A 22,245-nucleotide genomic window follows, 5' to 3' on the forward strand; every position below is an offset into this window, starting at 1 on the left:
ATCTCTATTTCAGAGAAGATATCATATAAATATATATGAAGAAACTATGTATTTATGAAAGTCAGTAAGAACAAATACTCTAGTGGCCTGTTACTTTGTTTTGAATCCGAGGAAATGTTCTGGACTGTAAATGTAGGAACCTGAAATAAAGACTTGCATCCATCCCATGGGCTGTTGGTGTCATCTTATTAAATAAAACATTTTACATTACACAGATTATTTTTTTAGTTCACTACTGATACATTAAAATACATTACTGATCAATTTTAAAAGACCTTCAAAACTGAAATAGATGCTATTAAATATATGTTTTAAATACTACTGATAATTACAAGTTCAAAGCCATTTTGTTTCTGCCTAAACACCACAGAATGCACTCTACAAATTCAATTCAAACAAACTATTACCAGTAATAATTTCTGACCACCCAAGGTTTAAGACCTTCAAAACTGAGCAAGATGCTCTTAAATATTAACAGCTGCGTTTAACGCTACTGATAATACTGGTCTAGTTTAATTTTTATTTATACTTTTATCTTTATTATTACTAATACATCCTGTTTTCTGCTACTGCATGTATTTGTTGCATTTTTATTATTTGCTTATTTTCTATTGTGAAGCACTTTCAGTTGCATTTTTAAATGTATGAAAAGTGCTATATAAATAACGATTATTATTATTGACAACAATATCAAAACATACATGGATTAAGGTGTATTCCTATCTAGTCTATAGGGTCACCAGTTTTTGCACATGAAGCCCTTTTTTAAACCTAATTTAAATGACTTTAAATCATGTTTTTGTTGGGACACAAGGGCGCCAAAACATCCTCAAGAATACTTCTGAATTCTCGGTCAAGATATTTACATGTTACATGTATAACAATAACCATAGACCCCAATTTGATACCACACCACAGAATGTGTAAACTACAAGTACATATCTGGTTAGCTCTCACAAGAATCTGACAGAATCTTTCCTAAACCCCCGTCCATCTAAACGTAACTCAATCATCTGTCAAAAAAAAAAGCTCGTGACAAACTTTGGATTTTCTAATTCAGTGTTTTAATAGATATTAGTGGCCCATTATAGAAAAAGGACACAAAAAGCACTGTGTTTAAAATGCTCTTCAAGCAGTAAAGGAGTAGAGTGCTGTACAATCATAAGCACCTGCAGTGTAAAGGAGACTAGCTCAAAATCCACCTGTGAAAATGTGACTCATATTTCCAAAGATGGATAATAATACTATTGTGTGCACTGCATTATACTGAGTATGTGATTTTGGACAAAATTGAACCTGTGCGAAGCAGACGGCAAGCTACAGGCTCAATCAAATAACATGATGGAACATGTTCGCCAGTTTAAACGTGCACATTACAAAACACTTCATGTTCAGTCAGTATGGTTTACAGGACAAAAATCCACAGGATTAAACAAAGCATATACAACAAAAGACCTTAAAGGTGAATTGCACCTTTTCATTTCTGGGCCATTTATAACACTAATCCAATGGAAGTAGGTTCACCTCTCAAATAGTTAATAAAAAATTTAAATGTTTTAAAATTACAGTTTTCAAATATATATTCTATGCTTTAGCTTTTGCTGTGGAATTCTAGTGTGGCATTGTGCAAGTGTAACTCATGAAGTATTCTCTTTTTGGATTCTGTATTTAATATTACTGGTAAGAGAAAACCAGTACAACTGAGTCACTTTAGGCCATTTTGCAAAATGAGTAAAAACTATTTATATAAAGATAAACACATCTGAGATACTGACAAACACCCGGGTAGGTTATAAAGGGCCCAGCAGTTTAAAAAGAGAAGAAATAGAGGAAATTACCTTTAGAATATCAAGCCGTGAAAGCAATTTCTCCTTCCATGCAAGTGTCACAATTTCTTTCTACAATAATTATTACAATGGTCTCGGCCTGCGCGTTAAAGTCCCAGTACCATGCAGTCTTGGATTTATTTAACAACTATCCACACATACTTATTGTGAACACATACCAAATAATAAAATATGCTTCTCATAAAGTGGTCCATTTCTAGTTTGTCAAAAAGAAACGGAACAAAAGGCAAAAATAAGCAAAAGTATTTAGCTACAACTTTCTTTCTAGTGATGAAGCAAGTAAGAGCGATCAGAAACCTATGCCAAACTTCAAACCTGAAATACTGAAGCTGCAGTCATGATGAAACAAACGCTCAGCTAAAGTATACAGCTTGATGTGTTTCGGTTTCACTGAAACCGAATTCGAAAAAGATGGAAGAATTGAAAGCTACATCTTAATGTCAATAACTTACATATACAACTGTTGAGAAAAACAAGATGTGCTCTAGAGCAGGGGTCCCAACCTTTTCAACACAGACCGAACCGGTGCCCACACCACTTTTGATATACCATTGAGGGTGGGAGGGTGTATTTGTGTGCATTGTTTACAATGATGTAAACAATTAGCTCAATTGCCTCATTCAATATATTAAAAACTGTATTATTATTTAAAGGCCTGGCAATAGGCAAACTCAATTTTCCTCACTCAATTGAAAGAAAACTGGTGTAACATAAAAAAATGTTACTGTTTCAAAATGTACTGTTCACTCCCTCAGTCTATACAGCCCATATATATAAGAACTAACTTGCAAGTCAACCTGTTTTCAATTAACAGCTGTTGTGATGTTACAGAAAACAAAACATTTACATAAAATAGTCTATTCTGTCTACTGGCCATTCACACTGAATTTAAAAAGACTTTCAGGGAGGACTGCTTTTTGAATGAAGCACAACACATGACAGTCAGTCAGAACAGAGAACATTTACACAGATCAGTGTTAAAGGCACAGTAATGAAAACAACCTGTTGTCCAAGATAAAGAGACTGGAAAATAGTCATGTAAAATGAATGTCTGGTTCTGGTACAAATGTCATAAGTGGACATCAGAGAAAATAAGAAAACACAGGTAATAGGTAGGATATAGGCCCTTAAAAGTTCATTTATGGACATTATTTATATCAACAATTAACCATAAATAAAAAAATACTAATACTCATTAATTACATTAACAATAATATTAATAAATGGTGGAGGTTATCAGTTAGGCTAATAAACTCCCCACTGCTCTCTGCCATACTGTACTAAAACAACTCACGGCTCATTGGTTGGGAACCTCTGCTCTAAAGCTGTGAAATCACAGTTATGTAGCGGATGATACTTAGATATTCCTCTTTTAGAAAAAGAGCTGATGCATCTCAAGGAAAACAAATTTCCAAGGTGGTAACAGTCTAACAGATGTGAACATGTATGTTGATGCTATCCATTGTTTTTTGGATTTTTAATCAATGCGTGCATAGAACTACTTCATATACGTTGTATACTGTAATACCCAATGGAAACTCCATGGCTGAAGTGAACCTGGTAATTAAAACATGAACAGAAAACACTCACCCATCTTGACCTCACTATGTTCCAACAGGGAATTAAAGACAGACATAAGGACTGCCAATAGATGTGGGGGTATTAAGAGAGTTTCTCCAAAATGCACAGTAAGAACTACGGTGTATATGCAGCATGGTAGCAGCAGTCTGTATCTAGTCATCGTCCCCCACTGACTGGAGTCCAATACAGGCAGCACCAGTGACATCCATCCAATCAGGCATGCTCCCATTAGTCCCACTCCGTTCAGTGACTAAAATGATAAAAGGAAAAGAGAGGCAGTCAATTGAATTCTTTGAGAAGAGCCTTTGAGAGCCTCTACATCAGAGGAATACCATATAGCACATACAGCACTGTTACAGTTATCCATCTGTTAACTGGTTTCTGAACTCAGATAAAGCCTCATCAACAGCACTAAACATCAGGGGTGTAAATGGGTGTCCTCTAGACACGTGCTGGTATTTGGTCATTTGGTATACTGCAATACATGCTCAGCAATGTTATCGAGGACAAATGCCATTATAATATCATCAAACAAGTAGCAGCTTCACTCGCTGTCAGGATCTGATCACATGAGGCAGATCAGGGCAGGTAAACATGCATAGCGCATGCAAACATAGTACGGCAGAGTGAAGAGAAGTCCCAGAACTTTTTTTCCTAGATCCAGAACCTCATTCAAAAAAGGTGAAAATTCAAGTCTGTCTGGCATGGAGGAGGAAAGATGCAGAATCTCCTGAAGACATGTATGCTTTCAGTCATATTCTGTGTAAAGGAAGTAAATGGTTCAAAACCACAGTAAACACATCCTACAGAACAAGGTTTTGTTTACTAAGCATTTCAAAGTGAAGCTTAAAGAAATGTAAACTGGAAGATTCACAGACAGTACAAATATGTTACCTAAATGTCTGTTAAAAGCTGTGCACATCTATCCGTAGGCTAGATATGTGTAGCATTAAACCATGAGCTTGATGCTAATTTAACATGGGAAAAACCATTGAGGCTCTAGCTGAAATTAGCACTCTCTCAGCAGTGTTTTTTTATCATAACAGTACTTAAAAAGTACAGACTTCCACATTAAGCATGGTTATGACTGACGCACATTTATGACTAAATAATTAAAAATATTATAATTATTTTGTAGAATACTTCATAGTTCTCCAAAAGGGCTACAGTGCAGAGGTTTTCAGCACCAGTCCTAATTGTAAAGAAAATATTGATAATCTATGATAATTGAACATTGAGCGATAACTGAGAATTGAACATTATGTGGAGTTTTTAATTAGTTAATTTTTTTATAAATGATATTTTATTGCACATATGGTACATGCTAACCACCTACCCAGAAAAAGGACTGATAATGTCATTTAATGTTATTAAGCTTTAAACATTTAGCTTTTTAAGCTCATAAAATATTGCAATAACATTGTAAACTGGGACAAAAGTAAAGAAAAAGACAATTATAGTAATATAAAATGTTTACATCAGCACAAGCCTAGTGTCCTTATAATAATTAAATCTGATTACATTGATTTAAAAATCAAATTTTAATTTGATTTAATTATATACAGCAACAGGGTTCTTGGGCTGAGAAATAGTGAGCTGCAGTAGAGAATCCTCACTAAAAATAAAGAGGGCCAGGTAACTGTGAAACAAATCGTAATCGAATACATGTAGCGTTACGTAATCAGGATACAAAAGAAACGTAACTGTATTCTGTTACAGTTACAGTAAAAACGACTGATCTTTAATCAGATTACAGGTAAATTCTAAAATACATATTTAATAATATGTCACAGGACTCGTGAATATTTAAAGAGTATTTAATTTGAGGGAAGGAAGGGGGTCGGCTGCTGTCAGGACAGCTTTCTGAAGAACCCCTTGTCTGGTAGCAGGTCAAGGTTTTTATTCAGCCAATCTACATAAAATTTCCACACCACCAGATTCTACAGCAGCAGAGTGATCTGACACTAAACTCTTTATTAGCATTTGTTGCTACATGGAGCTCTACAGTTCGACTGGACATGAATCAAACCTTTGAGAAACTTAACCTGACAGGTCTACTTGCAGTCTAAAACATGAAAAGAGAGCAAATTAAGTCTTGAGGGCAGTAAAATTAGTCTCATTTTCACTTGTATGATTCCTTTCTTCAGTACTTTTTGAATGATGCACACAAAATGTTAATATGTGTAAATTATCATTAGTTACCTAAGACGATCAGCTCCACTTAAGTTTTGTCTGAAATTAAAGTCTTTCAAACGTGTAGAACAGTGATTTGTACAAGCTGCTGAAACTGCTAAGAGCTGATTAGGTGGTGCCTACAAAGTATGATCATCAAAGTCCAAGCATGATGCACGAACATGAAACCTTACAGACTAGTACAGCCGTATAGTACATAAAACACACAGTGGCCAGTCAGCGGTTTTAAAATGACCTCTATTTATTACTACTGTTGATGTGGTGTGTGAACAAGTTTTACTTGTTCCCCCGTTTTTTAGTCTAAGAATGTTTAGTCTTAGAATAAAGTTTAGACATGTCTACTCAAAGCTTGATTTCTAAACTTCAACAACAAACTGTACTGTTACACAAATTCTTCATTTTAATGTTTTAAATATTTCCATAAATTGCTCCAATTAGATCTGGGCAATTCTCACAAAAATGTGAGACCACTGACTGTTTCTGTGAAGCACAATATTTAAGTCACCTATAATCTATCATTCTGCTTCATAAGACAGTGTGTTTTTTGTGTTTGGTGTGTGTCAAGTTAAATTCTTGTTAAAAAGACTTTAAAAAAATATATTTTTTCCATTTTCTTTATTTAATTATATGTCTTTAATTAAAAACAAGTAATCGAAAAGTAACAGGAAGTAATCCGATTACATTAATAATGTAATCCTTTGGATAAGGTTATGGTTACATTTTTGATGGGTAATCAGTAATCTGTAACAGGATACATTTTTAAGTAACCCCTACAAAACAGTTCTAACAAATGAATGCAATTACACAGTATCTACGTAGATCTTCAAATAGTACATAGTAATTTGAACGAAAATTTAACATTATTTTACCCCTAGACTTATTATTCAGAAACTACTATTAATGATTTGGTAACTGCAATGAAACAAACATGTAAGTTATGCAGTTATAAAGTATGAGGAAGGGACATCTGGACCCATTTTCTGGTTTCTTGGTATTTAAGGGGTTGAATATTTAAATATTTAAATAAGTGCATAACTGTATTAATGTCTAAGTAGGTGCAAGCTTCCTCTGCTTTTTGGCTGACAATGTCTAACACTACTTCTCTCATGTTAGTCATTAACCTGCTGTAGCTACAATAACTACGCCGGGCTACTATGAGCTGTTGAGCATACCTTGGCACTAAAACATGATGCTTCAGTAGAGTCCACACTCGATTAAGTTGTTTTTGATGATGACATCAGTGACTGCATCAAAGACAAACTGCACATTCTTGGTGTCTGTGGCACAGGTAAAGTGGGTGTAGATCTCCTTGGTGTCCTTCCGCCTGTTCAGATCCTCAAACTGGCACTGAATGTAGGCTGCTGCCTCCTCGTACGTGTTGGAACCTGACCAGAGAAACCCAGGAGATTTGTCATCATCAGAGATGCGAAGCATGAAGAAAATATAAAGCATTACTGGTCCTGGAAAACAATGAGAAATGACACAGGTAAAACATATAAAGACAGCTATTTCAGTCTTGGGCAAGAGCCAAAGGAAAGAAACACCTGAAATATCGGCTCCAAGGCATTTCCCACAGCTGAACTGTCATAACATTCATCTAATTACTATTCCGACCATAGCTCCACCGATGAACTAACCATCCAAGTAACTACACAAGAAAGCGGTAGACATCCCTTGCCTGAATTATCTGTGGTGCTTCCTTGTCTTGACAGTGTATTTAAAAGTACACTCAAGTCAGGTAAACTGCAATAAATCTTTGATGTTTACAAAGATGGAGTGAAATACTAAACCATCCCCAAGGAGAAACACTGCAAGTACAAGCTTCCATTCGAGGATGAAGGATGATGACTAGCAGACACAAACAGACATTTTTCCACAGCATGAAGCAGCCCTAGGATCTGCCTTTTACCACAACACTTAAAACATGACCATGGATATTTACCCCTTATTTTATTAGTTCTAACAAGCAATAATTCTTCATTTTTTCAGGCAAGGAATGAGTCGGTCTAAACTGGCTCATAACAGAAACTTACTTGCGACTGAAAGAATAGGAATTCTGACTGAGGCCAAAGAGTGCTGACTGAGGTTTCAGTGTATGTCAGAGTTAAACAAGCAGGTTCCAGCACAAACAGTGTGATTTTAATACCATCTTTAATCTTTTTATGTAACATTTACTTCCATTATATATTTGTTGGAGCTCAGATCGAAAATGGTATGCTTTCACACTGCACACAGCAGCCTTGGATTTAAAACAGGAAAACTTTCATTTGAGAGTTATTATTAACCTTGGCTTAGAGAAATATTTCATGAATAAAACGCAAATTGGAACTCGCAAAAAACATAACATACTGAAACGATACACTTTATGAATAAAAATATTCAGACACCTCTTCTAATTAGTAAATTCACCCACTTTAAGGCGCACTCACTGCTGACAAGGGTAGTTCAATAAGAATGGAACGCTCTGGTGTAGCTGCACACGAGCATAAGGTCGTCATGCATGCTGCCAAGTGCCGGCTAGCTCCTCAGAACTGGACTGTGGAGCAGTGGTACTGCGTTCTCTGCAGTGATGGAGCACCTCTGGAGTGATGGGGAGCAGGGCAAACTCCCTTGTTTTCAGAAGAAACATTGGATGAGCAGAGGTCTACAAAATCTGGACATACAATGTATTATAGTATATTCTATTTTGAATTCACCACATTGCATTACCACAGAATTTTCATATGTTGAATAAGCTAAAAACTTCAGAATTCTACTTATTGATGTCATTTGAAAATTACTCCTGTTCATGTCAGTGTAATTTTCTTTGCAAATCGTTGCTCCTTAAATTCTGAGCAAATCATACAATCAGAAAAAGTAAAAGTGTCTGTAACCAGCCAAGGCTTGCCATCATTTTAATTATAGTACCTTCAAAATGGTATTCAAAATGGTAACAAACCCCACACTCACCACAGTATTCAGGGTAGCAGATAGTGAGAGGACTCCTCCTGATCTTCTCTTCAAACAGGTCCTTCTTGTTGAGGAAGAGGATGATGGACGTGTCAGTGAACCACTTGTTGTTGCAGATGCTGTCGAACAGCTTCATGCTCTCATGCATTCGGTTCTACAGACAAAGATATTTTCGTAGAGAAAGGCTGAGTAATGTCTCTAAATTATTCCTGATTGCAAGGGCAATTCACAACACAGTAACATCACATGTCAACAATGCTTCCTGAATTTTCTGGATCTTCATGGAACATATGTTTAGTTATTATTAAATAAAGTACTTACTGAAAAACACATGGATAAGGTGCTTATTGACAGGTGAGCATGTTTGTATAAATATTTCTGCATAACCACATTAGATTCCCAAAAAACAGCAAATGTCAGACAGCAATTCACAAAATACATGCTTGGCACACAGGCGTACACTCAGACACACAATGTACACAAACAAATCTGTGGACCATAAATACAATTATGCGCTTATGTATGATATCATTTGTATCAAATGTTCTATAGCTAAACATGTAATGCTTTAAAACATAATTTTTTGGATTATCATAATTTATGGTTACCTTTAGAATAAGAATAAGTCAAGATCACATTTTTGTGCCCTGAAATATAAATTGGGTCTCAAAAAATTTAATGTTTGGACACTGTGTGTTATCACTGGTTAATTACTATATACAACAAGCACTCAACTGTAGTATGTAAATAGTACAACCACATTCGATTAGATTTCAAGAAGACTGTAAAACTCCAACAAAGAGAAAAATCTCACTTGAATGTCCATGTTTAATGTTTATTATCTTGATGCTAATTTTACACAGGGATTCCCACAGATGTGCTAATGGAAATATTATGCAAGCTGTAAAAATTCATGTAAAAAAAACTTACTTATTAAGCAAATTAAAATAGTTTTTGGATTAAATATTGGCATATTACATATTACATTTAGCAAATTAATAATCACAGCAGCATCCCATGGTTGCAGCATGGCTTACCCAGGATGCTGGGATACCAGCATAAGCCTTGCAATGTGTATGAGTGCATCTAAGATATACACTGTACTATAGGTGCACTGTAGTTTTAATCCCCACATCTTATCAGGTGTTTGTCAGCTGGTCCAGCTGCAAACTAACAGACTAAGAACTCTAGATATGAGTTTGAGCTAAGTGTAGCTGCATGAGGTGTAACAGTTAGAGGAAGGAGTCAGTACCATCTCTTCATCCTCGGCCAGCACCAGGTCATAATCGCTCAGCGCCACGCAGAAGATGATGGCTGTAACGCCCTCAAAGCAGTGAATCCACTTCTTTCTCTCAGAACGCTGACCACCTACGTCAAACATCCTGTTAACACACACACACACACACACACACACACACACACACACACACACACTTATACATAAACATTCCCATTCACAAGTTACAATAAGTAAGGTAATGTTAGGAACAAAGAGGGTTTAACTAACTTGAAATAGAGCTCTTTAAAGGTAAAGTGCGTCTCTACGATGCCAGTGGTTTTGACTCGAGTCCTCAGCACATCTTGCTGCGTGGGCATGTAGCCCTGCTGGGATATCCTCTCCAGATCATTTAGATAACTGAGGGATGGGAAATCATTTTTAGTACATTAATCACACTTAGAAACCTTATAAATATACATATTATATAATGTTTTAAAGGCAAATGATTCAAGTCATTGAAGGTGATGCAAATGATTAAGGTTACGACATCACAATAAGTTATTTGTAACTACTACTCAAAAAAAGAAATAAATTGTTGCTCTCAAAACACTGTTGGCAGAGTAGACAGCCAATATGATCCTATGAAAACACCCATTTAACCTTCTCATGGCAGCTTGCACATCCCTCACAAATCAAAAAATACTAATTATCTACTATGTAAGGGCTGACATTTTGGTGAGATATGAAGAGATCAGGACCAATGGCTTGATATGAGAGAGAGGGAGGAAGGGAAGAGGAGAAAGAGAGACAGAAGAATGAAAGAGTTGTTATTTGTAAGGGTAGTAAATTGAAAAATTAGCTTATACATTTTTTCCATTACTGCAAATGTCATCTGTCAGCCAAGACATGTTTGGGGTCTAAAATGTGCTTTATTCGCACTAGAACTATGAAGAAAAGGTAGCTAACAAGCGATGGAAGCTTATACCCACCACCAATTACAATTATGTAAACATGCCTAAATCAGCAGACACGTAGCCCAAAGCATGTTGCCTTGTTAAGTACTTTCAACCAGACTTGCTTATATGGATTCTGACACTGACAAACTATTATCCACAAAATTAGATAGGAATTTTCCATAAAAGGACAGAAAAAATTCCATCTGATCTAGATGTGAGGCGGACTTACTGATTTTGATTTTCATAAAAAAACAGTCTGTCCTAGTCAGAAACCACAAAAGCAAGTCTTCTGCATGTGATGATTGTCATGCATAGTACTAACTGGTGGGGTATAAGTTTCCATTACTTGCTAGCCACAATAGCCTCGTCACTTCAGTGAAAAACTACAGAAGCACATTTCAGACATCAAATATATCTTGGATGAAAAGTTAAATTCTTTTGCAAATTACATTTTTTGCCAGTACATTGTTCTTGAAATATGCACACTGCTGCAAATGATCACCTCAGCACAGGTTAAAAGTCTAGCTAGTTCTCTAGTAAGTGCAAAAACAAAGATGGAAAAAAGGAACACTAAGTGAGGAAAAAAGGAAACAGTGAGAGTAAGGGAAGAGGTTAGGCTACTTGTCTTCTCAGCCGATGACATGACTGCTAAACACCTAATCTCACCATTCACCACAGACCAATGCTCTGCTGGAATGCTGCCAAAATAAAGACCTGCTATTCACAATAGGAAAGTTCCTAGCTCCTGCTTCTGCAGCACATCATCTCTGAGATGAACTTGGCATATAAATGTAAAAGAATGTATGAATTCACCCAGTGGTTAGAACTGTTCTCTCCTGATTATTATAACTGGAAACACTGCCGGCCATTCCAAAGCCAAAAACAGGGCAAGAACAAACCAAACCAAAGTTTAACTGGAACGGTGGGGATTGAGAATAGGAAAAGAGAAGAGGTCTGGAATGTAGCTCTGAAAGCTCAATTCCTCTTCTGAAGCAGCTAGCTGAAGACTCCCAAACTGAAATTCTAGAATGCTGCACTTGAGAACAAGATAGATCTTGTCTCAGTCAACGTGAGTAACTCCTTATCATCTGCAGAGATGTCTCAACTTGACAAGAAAAAAATGAAAAAAGAAAAAGATCTCAGCTCTCACTCAGTGACATTTCAATGCATTTCAATTAGCTTTCAGATCTTAACTGTTGTTGTAAAGACAAAGTTACTGAACCAATCAAGACTGCTTAAGCTACATCACATCAACCAAACTAACCCAAACCACATCATAAAGTGTTTGGTTATTTTTCTCTTGCACAAACTTCATACGTAGCTGTTATTTATTGTTACTGAACATAGTGTAACTCTCAATTTTATACACTGAATAATATTAGTGTTAGTGCTCAATCTGGATGGTATATTGAGCCTAAAAAAAAATCATAGGCTTATATCAGGTAAAAAAAAAACAAAAAAACTGACAGCTGGCATGTGACTTTTTGCCACAACACCCTTTTGTTTTGAAGTGTTTTCCTTAAACTCACAGCATTTCTTCCCTCCATAATTTGAACACTGAAAATAGCTAGCTAACTCTCTAACTCTCAGGGTGGTTTGCGCTGCTATAAGTGAACAGCTAGACTTCACCCTCCCTATCTGACAAATAAAAAAGGTGCACATCACAACGTGACGTACCGAAATAGCAATCTAGTAAACCAGACTAACGCTATTGTTTCACATGAAACCATGCGGGATGTCTTCTGTTTTGGAGTGTGCCCTTACTAGGAGGCCGAGTCATTGAGCTGGTATTCTCTAGACCTGGCAAAGCAGCTCTGGACTCCACCATCCTTCCACAGTCTGCGGATGACTCCGGTCAGCTCAGGAGTCATGACCCCTTCCTCCGCTGTACCGGCCAGCACGAATAACTGACGAGCGTCATCCTGGAGAACAAATGGAAAGTGTCAAAATGCTGCATTGTAGCTTGGCTTGCACTTAAAAGCCACATATGCTGAGGAACATGATTGCTTCTGTTTCAGGGCAAGAAAACTCACTGCTCTCGCAGGGTCGCCAAAGTCAATCTTTAAACGGCCCATGGCCCTGATGATAGCAATGATGGACTGGATTGTGTTGCTGTACACCACCACTTTGTACTGCTTACACTCTTCATCTGAATAGCCATCTTCATGGATGATCCTGAGACAAAGCCAATTATGTTATGGTTATACGAATATTAACCTTAATGCATGCCCACATCATAAGACTTTTTATTCAATAATAAGTATTACTACAGAAATGAGTGATATAAGTCTGGTCCATGAAGGTTAAAGTATTCATGGAACCAGTGATAGCAGGAAATATGATTTTAGCCTTATTCTTAGATTTGTCATTAGTCGTTTGAAAAAGAAGAAGAAGAAAAAAAAAGACTCACTTCATCTGCTTAACTATTGTGCTTTTCCCTGATTCTCCAGCACCTGGGGAAAAGAAAACCCAAAAAGAAGCAGATCGTCACACAAAGGATTGGCAATCTAGTTTGATAAATACAATATATCCCTCCGGCCCTGGATCACATGCTCAGGGTAAGGTCTGCCGAGAATGAATAGGATCTTTCAACTTGAGTCTCCGACATCACAAGCCCAGCATGAGCAGGAGAATGAGGTGGTCTATTTTGGGTTGTGATTGCCATTCGCAGAGATTAAATGCCAGGCAGATGAAAGGTTCGTCTGATGTTGGTATCCTGAACCCCACTGCTCCTGAGGATATGACAGAGATAGTGCACACTGTACATAGATCTTTTATAACCAAGTCTAATCACTGACTCTAAAAGCTAATTTCACATTTAGTCTGGAAGAAAAAAAAAAAAAGAGATATTTGACATAAACAAGCTTTTAGTGAATCGAGGGCATAATGCACAGAGATTTTCAATTTCGTGCCTGTATGCATCTACGATATGGGCAAGTTTACGAAGTAATTATGTAGGCAAACACTATTAATGAGATTTAACAAAAGAAATGGCACATCTACTGTGACACGGAACATGGCTTGATTTTTAATATGATTACTTTGCTGTAAATACGAATGTTTGATTTCATACTGTTGGAGACATAAAATCAACTTAAAATTATTGTTACATATTGTTATGTAACATATTCATTTTGGCCCAAACATCAACTGCCTCCTATGCAAACTACGTGATGGCATTAACCCCATTCTGTAATAAAAGTTAATGTACTCACAGCATACTGTACTGAAATATAAACTAATGTGTATTGAGTATTACATAGCATTAAGCTTGTGTGTTTCAGGAAGGCCATACAGGGCTACCATTAATAAATCATATATACAGAGTGACTCTCTTTGCCTCCTCCCCATCCCCTTTAGAACCATATGGCATAATTTATTCATAGCAGCATGTGGTCGTACCTGACATATAGCAGTTGGTTAACAGGGTAACACATCAGTATATTTTTGTGTTGGTGCTAAAACTAAATTGTCACAACTTCGCAATGTGACTGTTTTGTTGTACTATACTTCGTAAAGAATGAGAGATGAACTCGTTTGGAAAATTCCTCTGTGAGAGCCTACAATATAAACATGCTGTCCGCTAAGTAAAGCAGTCCAAATCACCGCCTATATCTGATGACGCCTTGGCACAATTCAAAGGCCATGGGTTACTCAGAAAAAAATTGAAACAGAGTACAGGAGGGCTGTTAGTTCTATTAAAAGAGACATCAATACAAAATAGTAAGAAAAAGAAATGGGACATGAAAAGATTGGGACATGAACATTAACTGCTCTGTCACATTCATTAAATAAAACTACTAAAACAACTAGAGGCATAATTTTAGCAGAACTGACAGCAAATTAGATTTTCTTCCCTCAACACCCTGGTAAAACTGTTTCAAACTTAGGATAAACAGGTTATGATAACATACAGTGCTGTGCAAAAATCAGAACCACACCTCTAAAGTTCAGTCTTAGAAACTAATTGCATGTGCACCGAGTTGTCTTCTCACAGTGGATGCATAAACAAACACCTGTGGATTGTTTCAGATCTGAAGCAAGAGTGGAGCTTGATTTTCTCCTCTTTCTCAAAGATGAAAGCTTCAAGTACTGTTTGTGATCGTGACAGTTTTGGTGGTCTACCGGGTCATTTTCTCTGCATCTTTTAAGACTTTTTAAACAATTTTTACTGAAATAGAAAATTTGTACTGAATGGCCATTTGAACTGGAAATTAAATGAAGGGTGAATTTCGCACTTTATGTATATAAATATTAGGGAAGTTAAGAAAACATGGCTGCACAAAAGCCTATATCCTCTTGAGTTCTCAATACATTTAAAATAAAAATGGATTAATCCAAAAATCTACTGATATAGGTCACTCAAAATTTCAATAAATACACTGTGTCCTAACACGGACACAACCTTTCTTTAAACTAAAGATATCTAGAATAGAGCCTTGTAGGCACATACCATAGTCCATGTGTTTTCCCCATTGAGGAACATCTAAATCCTGCTCAATTGAGGTCACAAAGACTAGTACAGTACATTGCAAAAGTTTTCCATCACTACTCTATGATGGAATAAGACCTAGGCATAGAGCCTAAGCAAATCATTAGGCAGTCTACCTACATTTTTCAGCCACATGAGGATATAACCTGAATCAGAAATAAAAGTATTATAATATGAACTATATATAGAGTCTTCCCAAGACTCTGATGTGCCACTGCACATATGGTTTCTTTACATATCTGTGGGTCAAAAACTCTATTCCAAGTTCTATTATAGAGTTCTTTTTCGTATAGCATAAACTTGTGGGAGGAAAATTCCCTTGCTGATGACAGAGTTTGTGGGACTGTTTAAGCAAACCTCTTTTGTGAATTCCGCATCCAAGCAGCAGAGAACTTAACTTCAGGATATGGGATATGGAGGAAAGTACAGGGATGCCAAGCATCTATTCTACAGTAGTAAGAGCATCAGGTAAAGTTAGGCATTTTTTGTAATTGATAGCCAGCATAAATCCTGCATGAAGCACACAGACACCCATCGGAGGTCCCTTACTGTAAGTGAGCGCAGTGGTCACAGTACATTAATTTCCATAAACATCTGTGAATGGTTTGAATGGGCGTGTGAATAGCTTCATAGCCCCTGTAATTACATGGTGAGTGCCAGTGGCATTTGCATTGTGGTTTAGGCCCCTGTTATTATAGAGATCAGCTGAGGAATTCGGCTCAGTTTGATTTACGTTGCGCTATTACAGTGGAGAGTTCTACACAGCAGCCCAGAAGACCCCTAGGGCTGGACAGAGGTAAGCCTAATATCCTCCTATGGACCACGAGAGAGCAATATACTCCTACGAACCATGCAGGAAGAGGCTGGTCAAAATGTTGATGTTAAATTTATTTTTGTTTGGTTTATAGCACAGCCGACAAAAACAGAAACCGGCTATTTATCAGAGCACAAAGCTTTAACATGTCTGTAAAAACATACAGCATTTTCATAAGAACAGACTGTGAGCATCACTGCAGGATCTGAAGTCTAAAACACCAAAGTCTGAAAGACTTGATGTGCCACAAAGTGAAAGAGAGACACTGCACAAAAACAAACCCCCACCCCCTATTTTTAGTATAAAATGTAATGTATGCACCACATTAAAGCTAGCATGAACTGTTCAAACGTAATTAGATAAGCAGAATTAGTGGGTTATACTGGGGGAGAAAAAATGATTTGGATTCTTTCGAAAGGCTGGATGGAGCTGCAAACCACCCCACATACTGAGCACGGCACATTAATTCCAGTCCAGCGGTAAGACTTCAGCGGCAGCAATGGGCCTGAAACTGCTGATGTCAGGAGAGCGGTGGGGCGCACAAAAGAGGGAAGCACTCCCCAAGAGTTGTGAGAATGAACCCATTCCCACCACCCTGCTCTGAAGACTAGCAAAATCAAATCCTAAACTGACTCATAACAAAGACATAAGTCAGTATCTGTTACAACACAGACATGGTCTTTGCTGCTTTGATTTGCATTACCTTGCTGATTTCAACAGAGATTAACGAGTGTTCACATTGTTTAAACAACACACCAGATTTAAACAAAGAATTAGTGTGCAATTGTGATGGCACCCAAAGCCCATTCCTCAGGAGAGCTGATCTCAGGCCAGCTAAATCTCAGTCCTTTAGGATAAACATTTGGACAGTGCAAAGGCCCTTATTTATGAATCGCATTCTGGGCTAAACGGAGCGTGCAATATCGGGCTCATTGAAAAGCGAGCCCTGCGTCCAGCACACAGCGGTCTCATGTATTCAGAGCATAAGCCAAGCGCCCTTACATGCTCCAATAAGCTGCACAGTTTAAACAAGAGCCAAGGAACTGGAAAAAAAAGCTCACAATGTTCCTGTTTTTTTGACCAGTGGGTGAATCTGGACCTCTTCAGTGTTACAGGACTGTTCAACTTTGAAATGAACTGATAACTCTGTATCTGTATTACTGAACAAGTTACAAACATCAAATGGCACCACAGCAGAGAACGGGACAATGCAGTACTAAGAACTGCTAACACTGTGACAAATACACAGCAGCATAAACACGGAGTAACTCCTGCAGGTTAGGTAATCTTTACATAATCTGCATACCACAGGAAAGAAGAATGCAGTTCCAAGCTGCTCACAACTTGTCTCAGCTGAAGATACATTTCTGGGGAAAAACAGGCTGTCCAACAATGAAATGTCACATGAGCATAGACAACAAAATTGCTATGAACATGGTTAACGCAGCAGGGGACGCAGCTTCCAAACATAATTGCCAGAGAAGTAGCATCTATTTCGAACCTTGTTGCTTGTACTCGTATGTGCTTTCTGCACACTGTTAGAAATAAAGGTTCAGTGCAGGTACATTTTTCGTTCATGGTACAAACAATGTATATGTATAGGTACAACAGTGGTTTTGAGGCTTTTTCCCTGAGGAAAGTACATATTTGTATCTTTTCATAACCTAATGTTTTAAAACAGAACAATAAAATAAAAAGCCTGGAGATGAGACGGGCTGTGTGGAGTCAATACAACTTAGAAAATATAATTTCAATGGATTATGGTACAATTACAGTTAGGCCCAGAAATATTTGGACAGTGACACAGTCTTCATGATTCGGGCTCTGCATGCCACCACATTGGATTTGAAATGAAACAACAGAAATGCAACTGAAGTGTAGACTTTCAGGTTTAATTCAAGGAGTTGAACAAAAATATCCTATGAAACGTTTAGGAATTGCAACCATTTTTCTACAAAGTCTCCTCATTTCAGGGGCTCAAAAGTAATTGGACAAAAAACTTTAACATAAATAAAATGCTCATTTTTAATACTTTGTTGAGAATCCTTTGCAGGCAATGACTGCCTGAAGTCTGGAACTCATGGACCTCACCAAACGCTGGGTTTCATCCTTTGTGATGCTTTGTCAGGCCTTTACTGCAGCTGTCTTCAGTTGCTTGTTTGTGGGTGTTTCTGCCTTAAGTTGTCTTAAGCCACTCCTAACATTTCTGCTATCTCTCTGATGGATTTCTTCTTTTTTTCAGCCTAACGATTGTTTGCTTCACTTCCACTGAGAGCTCCTTTGACCGCATGTTGTGGGTTCACAGCAACAGCTTCCAAATGCAAATGCCACACCTGTAATCAACTTCAGACCTTCTACTTTTCTAATTGATGATGGATTAATGAGGGAATAGCCCGTGCAGCCCATGAAATAGCTTTTGAGATAATTGTCCAATTACCTTTGGTCCCTTGAAAAAGAATCAGCTACATATTAAAGAGCTGTAATTCCTAAACCCTTCCTCCAATTAGGATGTGAATACCCTGAAATTAAAACTATGAGTCTGCACTTTAAGCTCTTGTTGATTATTCAACTGTACCTTGAATACGTTTTGGTAAACAGCTAAAATGCCAAAACTTGTGTCACTGTCTAAATATTTCTGGGCCTAAGTGTATGTTCCCTGACTAAAGGTACTGAGATATACCCTTGAAGTACTACCCCAGTGACAAGAGGGGTACTACCCCAGTGACAGTTTTGTACCTTTTTTCTGAAAGTGCAGTTTTGCAAATAAAAGCACTTGAGGTCAACAGAACTTACAAAATCTTTAGTGTGAATTTATTGCTGAAGCAACATATGCTGTCCCAGTCAGGATGTCTAGTTGATCAAAATCAATCAATCCTAGTGGAAAATGTTGTGAGTTAAAAATAAACCTGATTTTTCAGGTTTTCATGCACTGACAAATGTACATTTTCCCATGCAATACTTTCCAACATAATAACCCAACTGCAGTACATTTAGGCCTTTTTTGCAGCCCTAGTGCATCGACGTGTACACTATACTTGCCTTCTGGTCAACCTATTGTTCAAAATGTAAGCAGAAATAGAACATCATGAATATTCTCACATAAAACCGACCTTGCACCAAAACCTGAAATAAAGAGAGAGAAGTGATTCTAGTCCTGTCCATCTTGTAACCTTCCAGTTAACCAAGCAAATGATGGACTGCTACATTGTGGTTCTCCAAATTATGGCGTGTGGCCTCACAAGCAGCGCTTTATTGTAATTTAGGAAGGGAAGCCCACTGCTATCATTGACAACACTACAGCTATATTATTAGTTTGTGAGCGTTATATATAGCTGAGGTCTGACACTAAAGAAAAACAACAATGATTTGAATGACAGTGATTTACATCAACTCGCCTTGTTCATCACATACACCGCTTGCTCTTGGTCAATACTGTTAAATTAACAACGGTCCAGTTAACTCCTCTAATAGGCTACTGACCTAGCAGCTAATAGGCTACTGAATAGGCCCCCCCCCCCCATATAGTGGGCCTATTCCACCATCCTCATCCGTATCAACTGAGCCGAAGGTATGGCAGTTCACCAGCTTGCTGTCCAAGAAAGATGAAGTGTTGAGGAAATGGTTTGAAAACCCAAGATGTGCTCTTTTAAAATGACCCACTCCCTGTGACCTGCAATGAGTTTCCAGGCTTCAATGATTTCCCAGAAGATTTGCTTTATACAGACAGTAGTCACAATCAGTGGCTTCATTGATACAACTTAGAGGTGGACGATATGGCAAGAACATTAAATCACAACACTTTGAGATATCTTTATGACACACAATATGAATCATTATATTTAGTTTCATTAAGATGTAATAAGTTGGAACAGACAAAATCCACCCTGTAGTGATACATATAAAAATGCTATAAATGACAAAAAAAAATAAACCTATAACTACAATTATTTTTATTTAGTGTTTTACAAACTAATTTGCTCTAAATCCAATTAAACGGGCCTAAATATACTTACTCTGTATGAAACATGTAGACAGTCAGTGTTTTTTTAAGACTGATATCCACAATAGCCCAGAAAGGCATACTGCCACATAATTTAAGGAGAAAATATCGTTATACTGCCAACCCTTAATTCGACTCACTGACTGCCATCATGCCTGCACTGAACACATTCAAGCTACATTTCAGCAGTTTCTACCTGACTAGAGCTAACGGTCAGTCGGTCCGCATGGCATCCGGCCTCACTGAACCGAAGCACACGAGCATGTTAGCGTCTCACTCACCGAGCAACAGTAGTTTGACTTCTCTGGATGCCTTCTCTCCATCTTCCCTCAGATTGCGATCAATCTCTTTACTCCTCTCCACCGCCGCTTTGTCCTCTGCGCTTAATGTGCAGCCCATGTTCCGCCCGCCAGCCGCCTGCTCGCTGCTCCAAGGTAGACGCGAAACGAGTGAAAAGTGGTCGCAGCACCAACGTTGCAGTTCTCGCACAACAGCGAAGCGTGTCACAGTGAAAAAAGGCGTTGGCACGGCTCCTCACATGGGAAGGAGAGCAGGGCGACGAGCTGCCATGCAGCAGCAGCAGCAGCGAAACACACCAGCAGCTGCCGACTGAGCACACCTCAGAACAGAGGCTGAGGACACACGGAGCTCAGATGTCCGCGAAGACGGGCAGCTCCGGGGAAACCGCATGTGTTGGCTCGTTGGAGAAGATCCAGCAGCCCAGCTGCGAGTGAAAAAAGTGACCAATGATACGGCTCTGCACTTCACAAGCAGCGCGGGGGTCGACAAACGAGCTGAAAGCCCAACTGAGAACAGTTTAATTCAGTCCAAAGGACAGCGCATGTATATAAATAAGTTTTGAACAGATGGGTTAATTTGTTAAAGAAAGTTGGCTGCTCGCTTCAGCTCGCCTTCAGATCGCGCGCTCCGTCCACACTCGACGGCCACTCGGAAAAATGCAGAAAAGCGTGAGGAAAGGCTTTTTACCGAATGCTGGGAAATGTAGTCTCCTCTGAGACCGAGCGCCACATTTCTACCTGTCTTTTAAGACGATTATATGCATATTTACAAAATCTAAATCTATAATCTATCGATAAAATCTACAATGGCATAACATTGTTTTAATGTCTTAACAACATATCAGTGGTCAGTAAATTATTAAATTAGCAAGAATTAAAAAAAACATGAAACAACTTGGTATGCGATATATTTTGACTTATTTGTTTAAATGGTGAAGTCTTTTACAGAAAGTGAAGTCTTTTACAGTTTTACAGAAAGAAGAATTAATATTTGAATATTGTATAATTCAGCATTAATGGCTGTAAACAACTGAAAAACATTTTTCACTCTTTTGTGCAATAATTCAATCTACTGGTTTTGCTGAGCTAGTAGCTATTGGCAGCCTAATTTCAAAGAAATCACTTGGCCAACTGTGCATACAGTTTTCTTTGCGCACTTGAAACTATTTTAATGTCAGTCTGAAATAGAAACGGACCATTTTCCTTGGTAGTTAATGTTAACTGGTTCAGTTCATCAAATCATATTAAAACTCTTAATTTCCTGTAATCTTCTCACAAAATGTGATGACTTTTCCCATCTGCTATAGTGTCTTCTGATTTTTGGTTACATCATCATGTACCAGTGGGCAGGCAAAAATCACATTAACCAATAATATCATGTTTCACCTCCCACCACCTCCACTTATCATCCAGCAAAACACCCTGCTAGCTCAGAGATCCACGGCACAGAGGGAATGTGTTATGATTTCGGATTCATATTGACTTCAAACTACTGTAAAAACGTCAGATTGGCACTAAACTCAGCAGTACAATTCTGCCCCCCTGTGTTCTGATTGGCTAGTTGAAAAGTTGCTCCTGTAATAATATTGTACTGTTTTCCTTCTTACAGTCTAATAGGCTAGTTCAACGTCCAATCTTGCAATCTGATTGATCAAATGCATTTTCAGTAGTGTAATCTGATGGGCTGATTTCCCTCCCCTGTATTTTTAATGGATAGTTGATTTGTAGAGCCTGGAGTCTTAGTTGCTATTTGAAGTGTTCCTCTGGATACATGAACACAAATCCTGTTAGAATTATTAATCTTGTTGTCAAGTCAAATTTTTTTGCCCTATGATGTCATTTACTAGTTGAGTTTTCCCACATGCATTCGGATTAACGTTAGCCAGTTCAATGAT

The 22,245-nt window shown here is 37.8% G+C and overlaps 1 protein-coding gene across 1 annotated transcript; it reads right to left on the reverse strand.

The window, feature by feature from the left end:
• Positions 1–1,041: 1,041 nt before the first annotated feature.
• On the reverse strand, positions 1,042–21,004 carry gnai3 (guanine nucleotide binding protein (G protein), alpha inhibiting activity polypeptide 3). The gene is made up of 9 exons (XM_017722000.2): positions 20,333–21,004; positions 13,156–13,198; positions 12,779–12,920; positions 12,510–12,667; positions 10,078–10,206; positions 9,823–9,952; positions 8,571–8,724; positions 6,794–7,006; positions 1,042–3,678 (listed from the first exon to the last, which is right to left on the reverse strand). Exons 1-8 carry the CDS (start codon positions 20,448–20,450, stop codon positions 6,816–6,818), a joined length of 1,065 nt encoding a protein of 354 aa, XP_017577489.2. The 5' UTR covers positions 20,451–21,004; the 3' UTR covers positions 1,042–3,678; positions 6,794–6,815.
• Between the last annotated feature and the right edge of the window lie 1,241 nt (positions 21,005–22,245).

Source organism: Pygocentrus nattereri, chromosome 28 (assembly GCF_015220715.1).
Source record: "Pygocentrus nattereri isolate fPygNat1 chromosome 28, fPygNat1.pri, whole genome shotgun sequence".
Lineage (NCBI taxonomy): Eukaryota > Metazoa > Chordata > Actinopteri > Characiformes > Serrasalmidae > Pygocentrus > Pygocentrus nattereri.